Here is a 12,327-nt window from a genome sequence, read left to right on the forward strand (position 1 = left end):
AAAGACGCTGATCCTGAGGTTTGCAGTATTTAGAAAGTACATTATTAAAATGTAGATTCCACACACTTCTGTGCAAAATTCCCTTTTGAGAAACTGCTGCTAGGCAGTCTAGACTATTATGTCAACTTGTCTTTGAAGAAAAGTAAACAAAAAGGTTGAGCCGAGGAAAGTTTTAGAGACTTATAGTAATTAATGCTTTGGTAAATGGCTGTTGATGCGTAACAATCCTTTAAACACCTGGGTAATTGCAAGCTTTGAAGTTGGGCCAAAAATGTTGTTCCAAGACATGTAATTAAAATACGAGACCTTTAACTTGGTCATTTTGAAGGTGAGATTTCTGTTTGTTCTCACTGTCTCCCTGGTAAGACTTCTGTCTGCTTGGGGAAAGAAGGCCAGGGAGGGTGGGAAAGTAAAAAAACCCACAAAACTCAAAACTAGTTCAACAGATGCTTCTTTAAATTTAGCTTTTTATAGCTTTGGTGTTTTTCCTGTAGCAAAGTTCCATGTTGTAATGTGTATCCAGAACAGAGAAATTATTTTAATGTGAACATTTCACTAAGTATAGTAACTAAGAGAAACCACTTGACCTGGTTACTAATTTGACTGAATTCTAATTTAATTAGTGTTCAATTAAAGAGAATTAACACCCAGAGACGTTCTGTTGAAAGGTTTACACAGAGGTTTCAGTTAACAAAATATTTATCTTAGAGGGGGAAAAGCACTGAAGTTAAATGCAAGCTGTTTCTCCTATAAATGCTCTGAGCACATGGTTGGGATGCCGGCATTAAGAATAGTAGCTATATTTGATATTTATATCTGACAAATCTGCTCTCTGAGGACACTGGAGCTAAATCCTGCCTTCTGAATTACACAAGCCATAATTCCTCCAGTAAACTGTGTACTCCTTTCTGTTTATTGCAGCCACTTGTGACTTCTCTACTGACCTTTGCTTCTCTGTCCTTCTCCAAAGTCTTCTGAAGGCCATAGAAATACTCCCATTTATTTCTTGAGACTTGAGCCATACTTCAGGGCCTTGATGCAGAACAAAGACCTCCTGTTTGGAGTTGGGAATCTCTAATTTGCATCTTCCTATTTGATATCCTCTCTTGTATCAGGAAAGTTGTTTCAGTTCATCACCTCAGTTTCTCCCATTCACTTTCTTCCCTTTAATAATAATAAAAATTTAAACTTAAAAAAATTTTGCCTGCAGAAGGCTTCCTATGGAAACCGGTAACTGGACTCATCCAGATGGCAAAGCACGCTAAAATTAGAGACTGTTGGGGGCATTAGTGACAAAGAGGTGGCAGTAGTTGTGTAAAAACCCAGAGGCAGGTTTAGACAGAGTATGGTAAGAAGCTGCCTGTTTTAGTGATAAAATTTACTTTCTGTACACTGAATTTTAAAGTCCTATGGAGGTGCCAGAGGTTCTGTGATGTCCTTGACGTTGCTTGGGCATGAAACCTTTGGGCTGACTCTGCTTTCTTCAGCCTGTGTTGAGAGCAGATACTTCTTCCTCTCTCTTCAGTGATGCTAGCTCAAAAATTTCTTCCAGCCTTTATTTTTCTAGTTTTTCTTGTTCCTCACACTCCCTTCCTGCTTCGCTCAGGTTCCGTCTTGCCTCTGTTGTTCTCAAAAGCTGAACCTTTCAGCTGAACCCTTCCATGAATGTGACCACATACACAGTTGCTGCTTCTTCTTAGAAGGCTACTGCCTGCCTCACTGCATAGAATGAATGCTGTTACTTAACGACTAGAAATTTAATATTTTGCTTTGTTTGACTTGCTCAGTATATGATCCATTTCTCACTTTCTTGTCCAATGTTAAATTTTGCTTCAACTGTGGGCTTGCATCTACTTATGTGTAGCTCTCTTCGGCATGGTGTTTGACTGCTTCCTAAACTATTTCTCTTTTGGACATGGCTATAAGGCCTCGTTCTTGTGCAGATGAAAATCTTTGTAATCCCTTTTTTCCTACAGAATTTTTATCCAAGGTTTCTTAATTTGTCCTTGCATGTCTCTGTGTCCCCCACGACTGCCAAAAGCCCTCCACCTTTCCCCGTCTAATGAAATACTCTTTCCCTTTGACCAGGGGCTGCGGTGACATATTCTTTCCCTTTGACCTTCCTTCCTATTTCCCTTTGAACAAAGGCTGGTCTGGGAGATTTCCCAGCTTCCATTTCAAGATCAGACATCATATGGCTCTTTTTGCAGGAGTAGCAGGGGTATCTCTTAGCCATGCGGCTGGAGGAAAGAGCAGATTTCCCTCAGGTGATTCATGGTGTTTGGTTTACCAAGGGGGAAAGTATGTTCCCTGCATGCAAAAAGTCTTGAGGATCTTGTTGCTAAGAGCTGAATCTCTATTGAGCCTTTGTGGGCAGCAATTTTCAAGTACTTACCATTTGGCCAAATTTGAGGTAATTTTCTTAAGGGGGGAGGGACATACAAGATTTCTGAAAAATATAATATACAAGATTGTTCTGAAAAATACAAAGGTGTGGTTAAAGACACACAGTTAAATAGTTGGGAGGGTTTTTTACATGAGTAAATTCTTTTTTTTTTTTTCCCCCCTCTTCCTCCCTAATTTTGTCTTTGAAAGTACGTGACTGAATATTTTTTTTAATCTTCATGTCAAAATGGAAACTAGTAATGATATGCACTTCTTTGCACCTTGCTGATGCCTGACAAATGTTGATTGAAAAGAGACTTGGAAAAAAGGTATTCAGATGTGTTGCCTACACATCCACTATGCCCTAAAATATTTGTGGGATGAGCCTTCAGCATTGGTTTCATCCAATAGAACAATGCAAAAGTCATCTGAATAGCAAAGCTGATTGAACTGTATGAGACTTTTTGCAGAGATTTAACCAGACTGGAAAGCCCGATGGTCCATTTTTCTTTGTATTACAAGGGAATCAAAATCTTTCCAAAGGGGGAGTGACACACTGGGATAAAGTGGCTCATTCTTGTTTGGTAGAATTGTTCCTTGGTCAGGCAGTTATCTTACTGTATTTGTGGAGCATGCTAGAATGGGGGATACCCATTGGAAGGCAAGTTTGTATTTTAAGTAATCTGATAATTGTGGAGGTTCAATCTGAGGTGAGGTGGGGGAAATTTGATTTGGTGGAAAGGACAGCTGCATTTGGACATGGAAAATCATTGATGTAGATACACTCTAGGGAATGACTGTGTCCTTTGCGGCTCAGCAGCATGAATCTCAGGATTATAGCAGATCACAAGGTGAACATGAGTTAACAGTGTGAGTTTTGTGAAGAAGCCAAAATCATATTCTGAGGTGTATGAGCAAAGGCACAGTCTGTGAGATGTATCAACATTATCCTTCCACTGTACTCAGCATCAGTGAGGTCTTGATCTGAGCTGGGTCAATAAAAAGCAGTGAGAGAAGTCAAAGTCTATAAAACAGGGCTTGTTAAGGAGAGACTGAAGATATTGTTGTAATAAGAAGGGGATATTGTTGTGACATTTAAGTTAGATAATAGAGAGGGGGGAAAATGGTCACAATGAAGCCCATTCAATTTCCTGGAAAGATAAGAGAGTTCATGAGGCTGGAGATATATGAGATCAGGTCAGGCAGACATCTCTCAGGAACAACACGGATGTAGGTAATCCTGCCTGGAGTTCAGGGGAATGGCCTACATGATGCCATGTGGGCTGTTTTGGCTTTACAGCTCTCTGATGTCCAAGTGCCTTCCCAAAGGTCAAGGCAGTAGGAATGTAAACTTCCAACCTGCTCTTCATGTTTTTTAAGACCTGACTACTCCTATGTGTGTGTTTCAATGTTCAGGAGGGTTTGCTCTTGCAGAGTTCCTTGTGTAGAGGAGTTACAAAGTACAGAGATCACGAAGCAACAAGTGAGAGGGGGAAGGTCGGAACAGGTGCTAGGAAAACCTCTTTTCAGATATAGTTGGTTTCAAGCATTGGAGAGGCCCAGTGTTTAAGTCATATTCAGAGGTGGGAATGATCTAGAAGTTCATTCCTCTCTTAAAACGGGAGGGGGAAAGAGTGGTCACAGCTGCAGCTGCTGTTTGCAGTTGCCTTTAAGCAACATTTCATATATTTATATATGAATTTTATATATATATATAAATGAATTATAGATATCATATATTATATATATGATATAATATGATATACTATAACATGTATATGAATTTTATATCTATGAATTATATATAGAAATAGTTTATATTTATATATGAAAGGTTGCTTACAGGCAACTGCAACATTTATATACCCTTGGGAAAGCCCAAATCTCTCACCCTTAAGGTTTCCAAAACATGTAGCAGCTGACCAGCTGTAGCTGCTTGCTGCTGCTGGAGGTGAAGGTCAGAGCTGATCCTGAGCCCTCTTCCCGCTGGAGGAATGGTGGCAAAGACTCCTGTGGGAAAGGCTGCTGAGTCAACCACAGCATGCAGCTACCAGTGAGGTGGAGGAGAGCCTCCATGCTGTAAAAATAGCTGCACTAGGAGCTCTAGTACCCTTCAGTGCTTATTTTTCCATGTGTGATCTCATGCAAACCAAGCTGCTGGGCAGTATGACATAGCAGTTGGCCAAAAATAAAACGTAACTCAATCAAATTTTTTTTTCTGTATTTAGCCTTTGGTGGGTAGGAGAGGCAGGTACCCTGTTTCCTCACTTACAGCACTAGGAAAAAAAAAAAAAAAAAACAGGGGGGAAAGAGATGAAGATGGGATTGACACCTGGTATCCATTTTGTGGTGATGGCCACAGGTAAAGGGAAGGAATTGTAGCTTTCCTGCATGGGAAACTTGCATCTCTAATACAGTAAGAAAATGTACATTGGGTTTCTCTGGGTGTTTCTGCAGCGGAATTCATTGAATAGAGTTTGGGGGAGTACTTGGTGCTGCAAAAAAGTTATTGAGTTAAAAGCATTTGAAGCTGAAGCCCATGAAGGTGATGCAAGACCAGCAGCCTTGGAACAAGGTGTCCAATCCTTGTTGATAAACCTCAGAAAAGGCTTATCAAGAGAAAGGTCTTTAGAGGCCTTTAGAGGTCCATCTTCCTTCACTGTTTGGTGCTTGGCCAGTTGTTTATTTGGTTCTTTATTTTGGTCAATTGAGGTAAGGCTGTGTTTGTGTATGATGAGCTTAAACCATGACACCCCTGTGGCAAAAGCCATTAAATGCCTGGAAATGCTGGTGGTTCCACTGGCTATGAATGTAAAAATTGTATGAATGAAGTAATGTCAGGGCTAGCAGTACATTCTTTAGGAAGAAGAGTGCCTTACTAATCCCTTGCTGGTGGAGAAATGAACAGCCCTAAGGAGTAGCATTGCTTTCCTTTATCTTAGAAAATGGTGAAAACCTTTATAATCCTGAATTTTACATGTGGAAGTATGTGTGTCTCACGGCAAAACTCTGTATACAAACAGGCCTATATGAGACGTTGTTTTGTTTAAGCTTTAACATAGAACTGTTTCAGATTTTGTTTCTGTAACAGCAAAAGCCTGGAGAGAGGATCCCCAACCTCACAGTTATGTCACTGCCCTTCTCTGCAGGGCCTCTGACCTGTTTCTGCTGGACACGCGGGCAGTGTGGGCGTCGGAGGAGGGCTGGCTGGAGTTTGATGTCACTGCAACCAGCAACATGTGGGTGATGAACCCCCAGCACAACATGGGACTGCAGCTGAGCGTGGTGACACGGGATGGTAGGTTATGAGCCAGGTAACACCAGTCACCTCCCGGTCTCTTGGATGCTGTCTAGAAGTGGAGCTAACAGAACTCAGCTGGGATGGGGCAGGGTGAGCACCCTGCCTTCGTAAGGCAGCTGTGGCCAACACTATGAGCAAGATGTCTGAGGGAACAGGTGGTGGGCTCTCCTGGCTGTGTTCCTGTGATGGACGTGTCCTTCCCCATAAGTGAGGTCAGGTGTCTCCCAACAGTACCAGGACTAACAGGTGGAGGTGGGTTTGGGTAGGGTCCCAGTTTCTGGGTAGGAGGTGGAAGGGGACATGGAACTGGGATGCCATGTGGGGTGAGGTTTAGGGACGAGAGGAAGAGAGAAGGCAGATATATGGGTATGTACCTCCCCATGTGGGTTTATGTCACCCCTCCTGGCTGCTGCAGCTGCTGTTGATCTCATCAAAGCTGACGTGGGAGCACTGCTGGAGACACTATGTGGTTGCTGTGTGGAGCAGCTATTATGGCAGCATTTCACAGCCTGCAGAAACTTTGAAAGGTGGAAGAGACTACAAAAGAGCATGAAATTGAGTGTTGGAGGATAAGCAATGGAGAGGATCTTGATGAGAAGAAGGTGATAGTTCTATAGGAACCAGTCTCCAAATTTTTTTTTCTCTGTTGCTTAATGCTGGAGTTTGGTACACCTGTGATGTCAAGTAAGACTAGAAGGTCTGTCCACTTCTTCCTAAGGAAATGTTAGTGCCTCTAACCTCTATCTCCCAAGCTGGGCTGAAAGCCCATCACTGTGCTCCTGGCAAAAGCACGCCATCTCTTTGCCCTCTGCTGTCCCTAGATGTCTCCTAATCTCATGTCTGCTTCTTGTGCTTCACAGGCAGCAGGACTAATTTCATGACACATCTGAGTTTAGTGTTCTATATATCTATCTATATAACTTTACTGCCAAAATAGGACTAGAGATGCCAAAGGGGAGCCAAGAAAACAGATGCTGCAGTGAAGAATCTTCCAGCACGGGTGGAGTGCTGTCATAAATATGTCCATAGGTTGTGGTGTCAGGAAAGGAATGTTTGGTGTTCAAAGAAGAGTATGAGCAAGAGGAGAGGACACACTGCCTATGGGAATTCCAGGTTGCTGCACGGTTTCTCTAACACTCCCTTTTCTGTTTGGCTTGAAGGTTTCAGTGTAAACCCTAGAGAAGCAGGGCTGGTAGGGCGAGATGGCCCTTATGACAAGCAGCCTTTCATGGTGGCCTTCTTCAAAGTGAGCGAGGTTCACCTACGCACCACTAGGTCAGCGACCAGCAGGCGCCGGCAGCAGAGCCGAAACCGCTCCACCCAGACTCAGGATGTTTCCAGGGTGTCCAGTGTCACAGGTAATCATGAAACACGGGTAATCATGCGGCACATGGGGCGGGATGGTTTCTTGTAACGGCTCTGGTTGCTTTGGAGGACAGAAGCAAGAAGGGGTCTTGAGGTGGGATGCTCTTCTTCAGGGGAATAGGTTACATCTGCAAGGTTGTGGAAGAGGAGGTCTCACATAATGAAACTTACTGGGGTCCTCTTGAATCCAGGTGTGGAGTCCAGACCCCCATGTGAAGTTGCATTCATTGAATTCAAGGTGGTGAGGTATTTTAGCCACAAGCCTTGTGCTTGTAGGTTGCTTGCTATGCAGTATTTGTCTAGAATTCACTGCCCTGTAAAATGCAGTATTTAAAAGACACTCTCTCTGTATACACTGAGATTTATGGTGTTGCATGTATGCATTCCCAGCAGAGTTCTCTTTCTCTTTTCTTTGGAAAAAAACATGGAAGAACAGCACAAGATATTTCTTTTTATTCATCTTATGATAACATCAGTGTACACATGATGAAGTACTTTTCCAGACAGGCAAGGAAGTTTGTCTTTTTGCTGTGGAGAGGTTGCATGTTGCAGGTGTTGTATGGCAGCCTTGTGGGCTGTTGTGGGCTGGTGGGGCAATAGAGTAACAATGACATTTTGGCAAAAATCAAGAGTCTTCTAAGTCTTATCTGTTTTCCATCATAGTGCTACAAGCCCTTCATTCATTGAATACCTTCTTTCCTCTCAAATATTTCAGCCTATTCCAAGTTGCTTGATTAATTTGCTTATGCTGCCCCCTTCGTTTCCGATAGGATCTTTGCTTTTCCCACCTCTAGAAATGACTATGCCCCGAGGAAGAGAGGCAGCTGTATTTTTTGAGTCCAAACACAGCAGAGGAAGATGCGCCAGCATTGCTGATGTTTAGCTGGTGGGAATCTGTAGGCTGTTCCCTGCCCTTCATGCTTAGGTTGTGGGTGAGCCATGCTTGCACCCAAAGCTGCTCTGTGCTGCAGGGACCAGAGCCAGGTTGGGAGCTCTTTCAGGACTGGCGGCCAGGGATTGTGCGTGGCTGTGTGTTGACTCAGCTCGATTGCTGCAGCCCGCTGTGGTGATGGACCTGCCCTCTGGGCTAGCGTGTGCCAGCAGCAGTTGGCCACTAGTGGCCTTTGCATGTCCTTGTGCTGCACGCTGCAGCATGGCTGAGGGCTCCTGCGCCGTGCCATGCAAGTGCCAGACTCAGCTGGGTGTGAGATGTCCCTTCACGGATTTTAAGGACAGGAGGAACAGCTCAGTTCTGCAGCCCAGCCTCTCTGGGGAAGGCTGGCCAGTGCTGGCATGGCATTTCTGGAGGAGTTATCATCTAATCTGCCATGGGAACACCTTCAGTGGATCTAAGTTACTGAGACCTGCTTTGGTCCTGCTCTCCTTCAGGTTTCCATGCTGCAGTTTTAAAGCTGGGCATTGTAGCTGCTTGCTGAGTTACTTTCCCACATGATGAGGCTTGCCAAGGGCACAGGTAGTTTATTCAGCTGGGTGTTGTAAGCCCAGCTGTTATGCAGGCAGTTCTCCCACTTAGGTAGGCTCAGCTCCCTTCACAGGAGCCAATTTTTTAGTGCATTCACGGTGCTTTGGGAAAGTTACTTGCTGCATTGCTGTTTTGTGGTGCTAGTGGCACTTGGAATCAGGATAAGCTCCAGCTTTCTTTCCTTGGCTCTGCAAACCTCACAGTGCTGAAACAAAATTTTCACACTATTAAATCAGGTGATGTGACTCAAAGCCTCAGAGGGAGCTGATGTGTAGGGCAAAAAGGGCCATTTGTACTTTGCTGCTTTCTTGACTACACCCCACATCAGGTCATAAAATTCTAAAATGACAAAAAGGGGAAAAAATAGCTGGCAGTCTGTGGTCTCAAGGGCTTTTTTTGGGCCAGCTTTAATTTAAAACCTGGAATTTGGCAGTGCAGTAGTCAACAAGGTATGGTTGAGACTGTGAATTTAAGGGAGGGGAATTTAAAGTTAAGATGTATGTTTGGTTGGTTTCTCTGTTTAGAAAAGAGAGACTACATAATCATGTTTTCCTTTCTAAGTATGACACTCTCAGTCTGTTCTCTTTAATAAGTTGTTGATTTAACAGCCCAAGAGGCACTGACAACAGAAAAGTGTTTTTAGCTCTACAGATCACAGGGCTTTTTTTCCTTATTTTTTTAACCTGTGAGGATAAAAAAGCCATGATGCATGGTGGGGCTGAGGAAGCATTTGCTCCAGGACAAAGCAGAAGGCAAGCCCAGGGATTATCCTAAAGGCTGCCTAGCTCTTCTGAGGGTGCCCTGATGCATTTGGGTGAGTGCAGAACTGGGGTGCTGCAGTTCCCTTCTGTGCCTCTCCTCATCCGTTCTTCTCTTGCTGTATCTCACATCTTGTCAAATTTTTGGTCTCTGCTCTTCCCCAAACTAGGATTGCTGCTGCCTACCAGGGCTTGAGAGCAGTTTCTGTCCTGTGGAGCAAGGCAGTTTTTTGGTGTTGATGTTTTGGTTTTTTTTTTTTTTTTGGAGATTGCAACTTCCTTCCTCTATGTTAATCAATACACAGGGTTGGCTTTTCTCAGTCCAAAAAGGAACTCCTTTCCCAAAAGATGCTGTGAGTTGTTTTGGGGCAGTGCATTTTAAAAAGCCCCATTTACTGTCCAGATAGAGCAAATATTTTAATCAGTTTGGAGTGAAAGAAGTGTGCTGCTGGGCTGGTACTGGACCTGGGGAGGCAGGGAGTTAGGTGAGAGCATGTTGCAGTATGGGAAAGGGACCCCAAGGGACCCCACTATGCTCCCTTTGATGTGCAGTTGTTGTCCTGCAGTCAGTACCAAGAGCTCAGATGCTAAGGCTGTGTCTGTGGCACAAGGTTCTCAATGGTCTGTTTTTGGTTTGGTTTTTTTTTTTGCCAAGAATGCTTATTTCCATGTATTATAAACACGTAATTATCACTGGCTTATATAAAGCAGAACTGAGCAACCCCCATGGTTATAAAGCGCTTTGACATAGAGTCCGGCGTCAAGGTGTTCCTGGAGCCTCAATTCTTCTGCAGAGGGAGGATGAGCAGGAAGAAAAGGGAGTATTGTCATCTGCTGAGGCAGAAAGTCATATGCCAGGTCTGGCCCTGGACGTGGAGGAACACGGTGGGTGGGAGGAGCACACAGGTGTTTCTCTGCTGTTGTCTGCAGTGCCTGCAGGCCCTCGCTCAGCTGAATCGTGAACACGTTGAACTCGTGTTCTCAGGCTCGTGCTGACCCTCCAGCTGACCAAAGAGATGGGACTGTCCAGCATAGCAGGCGGTGAACATCTGCCTTTCAGCCAAATCCATGATTTATGGGTTTTGCACGGGGCTATCTCCTTGTCCAGTGGGGATAATCCTTCCCTTCTGCAAGTCAGCCTCCAGGCACATCCCTTCCTGTCAGCCCCTCCTCATGGAGAGGATTTAAATGCCTGACTTTGGGCTGCACTCGCTGCACTAAATGAAACTCAAGCCAAGTCCCTTTTCAGGTCCTTCTCTTTAATGCCCCCCTGGACTGATGTGAGGTGCTCCATGAAAAACAGAGAGGCCCTTCAAGTGGCCTTTCCTTCCAGCAGGCGTGCGTGGCACCAGACAGATTTCCCGTGTGTACGGGAACCAGTTATTGCAAAGGGCAGCATGCACAAACACTGAAGGCAAATAAGGCCAAATGCTTTTGTGATGGCAAGGGCCTTGTTAATAAACTTTGTTATCTGGCAGTCAATCTTCCCTTCAGTATAGTTTTCCCTTCAGTGCAGTGTTTGGATGCAGAGTGGAGCAGCGTGGACAGCATTTCTGTATGTTCCTTCACATGTGGGTTCACGTCAGCCTGACATCTCCCCTTCTTCCCACCCAGGCAGATCACTTTCATGTGAAGTGGGCTGTTATTAACTGTGTGATCAGTTTACACCAGCTTTATCCAGACAAATCACCAAAGTCAAACACCAAGAAGAAGGGGCTGGCTTTGGAGACCTCTGTCAAAGCTATTTTGAATCACAGAAGCAATTAATTACTGCGTGGAATTTGGTAAACTGGCACCTTGGGAGCAGCGAGGGTGTTCTCAGATGGATCGACCTCAGTAAATATTTATATGTTCTTTGCCAGCACTTAACGTGGGAGAGGTTATAGGAAATCTAAGGTGGGTGCATAAGTATCTGTAGGAGGAAGACCATTAGGGTCAGGCTGTTCTCTCACCCTTTTCAGCAACACACATGCCAGTGTCCAGCCTTAAAAGAAACATCTGCGCTTGCAGAAAGTCTGACTTGGGTCCTGGTGAAGGCGGACAAGATTCAGTGCAAACACACCGCAGAGACAAGCCATCTTGGCTGTGCTGTTTTAACTGTGCTGCTCCGGGAGTTATTTTTAAGTGCAGAACTAGGGGTTTGAGCTTATTTTGAATCTCTGTTTTAGACAAAATTGTTTGCAGCGTGATTAAATGCAGCGCCTTCTAAGTGCCAAGCTAGAGTTTCTGAATTGGTACGTTCAGGGGAAAAAATAGAGACAATTTTGCTAAACCCACAATGAGCCTACAGGAGCTCCCAAAGCAGCTCCTTAAACTCTCAGAGATGTTGAAGGCCTCTGGCAAACAATCCCTGCCAACTGTGCCATGGGAGCGTAGGGCAGCCCTGTGGCAGCTGTGTGCAGCACCTCCCCTCCGCAGGCTGCCCGCTCTTGGCCCTCCTGGCTCCCTGCTGCAAGGCTGGCAGGAAGGGACGCAAACCCTGTTGCCTCTTGGCAGCTGAACCTCGCTCTGCAAACCACGAGTGGCAATTTGGGCTGAAACAGCTGAGCATGCTGGCCCAGCGTGGCTGACGCTGCTTTCCAGGCTTTGCAGAAAACGTGTTGTGGAAGCCAGCTTCAGTAGCTCAGTGAGCTTTAGCTCGTTGCCAAAATCCTGTGACTCTGTGTATTCCTCTTCTTTTCAGGCGCAAAACTGGATGTATGTCCAATGCAGGGCATGTGCTGAGCCTCTAACTGAAGGGAATGGGTCATGGGTGCATCTGTATTGTTGCACCTTTTTCCCCAGTTCAGAAAGCCATTGTTAAATGTTGCTTAAAGCTTTGTGACTTACCTAAAGTTGAGTTAAAATAGCTTCCATAAAGCAGACGTAAGCAAACACATAACAAGAAAAGAGGCCGGGGGATCTTGGGGTGAGGGTTAAGCAGGGAAGAGTGCAAAGCTGGGGAGAGGGGATGTTTAGTTGTGTTGACATTTAGGAAAGCAAAGGCTGAGGCTGGGCAAGTGAGGAGGTAGAGCCGTCTGCATCTGCCCTGGATG

At 44.8% G+C, this 12,327-nt stretch overlaps 1 protein-coding gene across 1 annotated transcript in view; it reads left to right on the forward strand.

Moving 5' to 3' along the window:
• The window catches only part of BMP6 (bone morphogenetic protein 6), an 88,164-nt gene that overhangs the window by 69,591 nt on the left and 6,246 nt on the right, over positions 1-12,327 (forward strand). The window contains exons 3-4 of the mRNA XM_040065199.2: positions 5,535-5,683; positions 6,847-7,044. Coding sequence (XP_039921133.1) covers positions 5,535-5,683; positions 6,847-7,044 — 347 coding nt within the window. The remainder of the gene's footprint in view (positions 1-5,534; positions 5,684-6,846; positions 7,045-12,327) is intronic.

The sequence above is a fragment of the Hirundo rustica genome, chromosome 1 (genome assembly GCF_015227805.2).
Source record: "Hirundo rustica isolate bHirRus1 chromosome 1, bHirRus1.pri.v3, whole genome shotgun sequence".
Classification (NCBI taxonomy): Eukaryota; Metazoa; Chordata; class Aves; order Passeriformes; family Hirundinidae; genus Hirundo; species Hirundo rustica.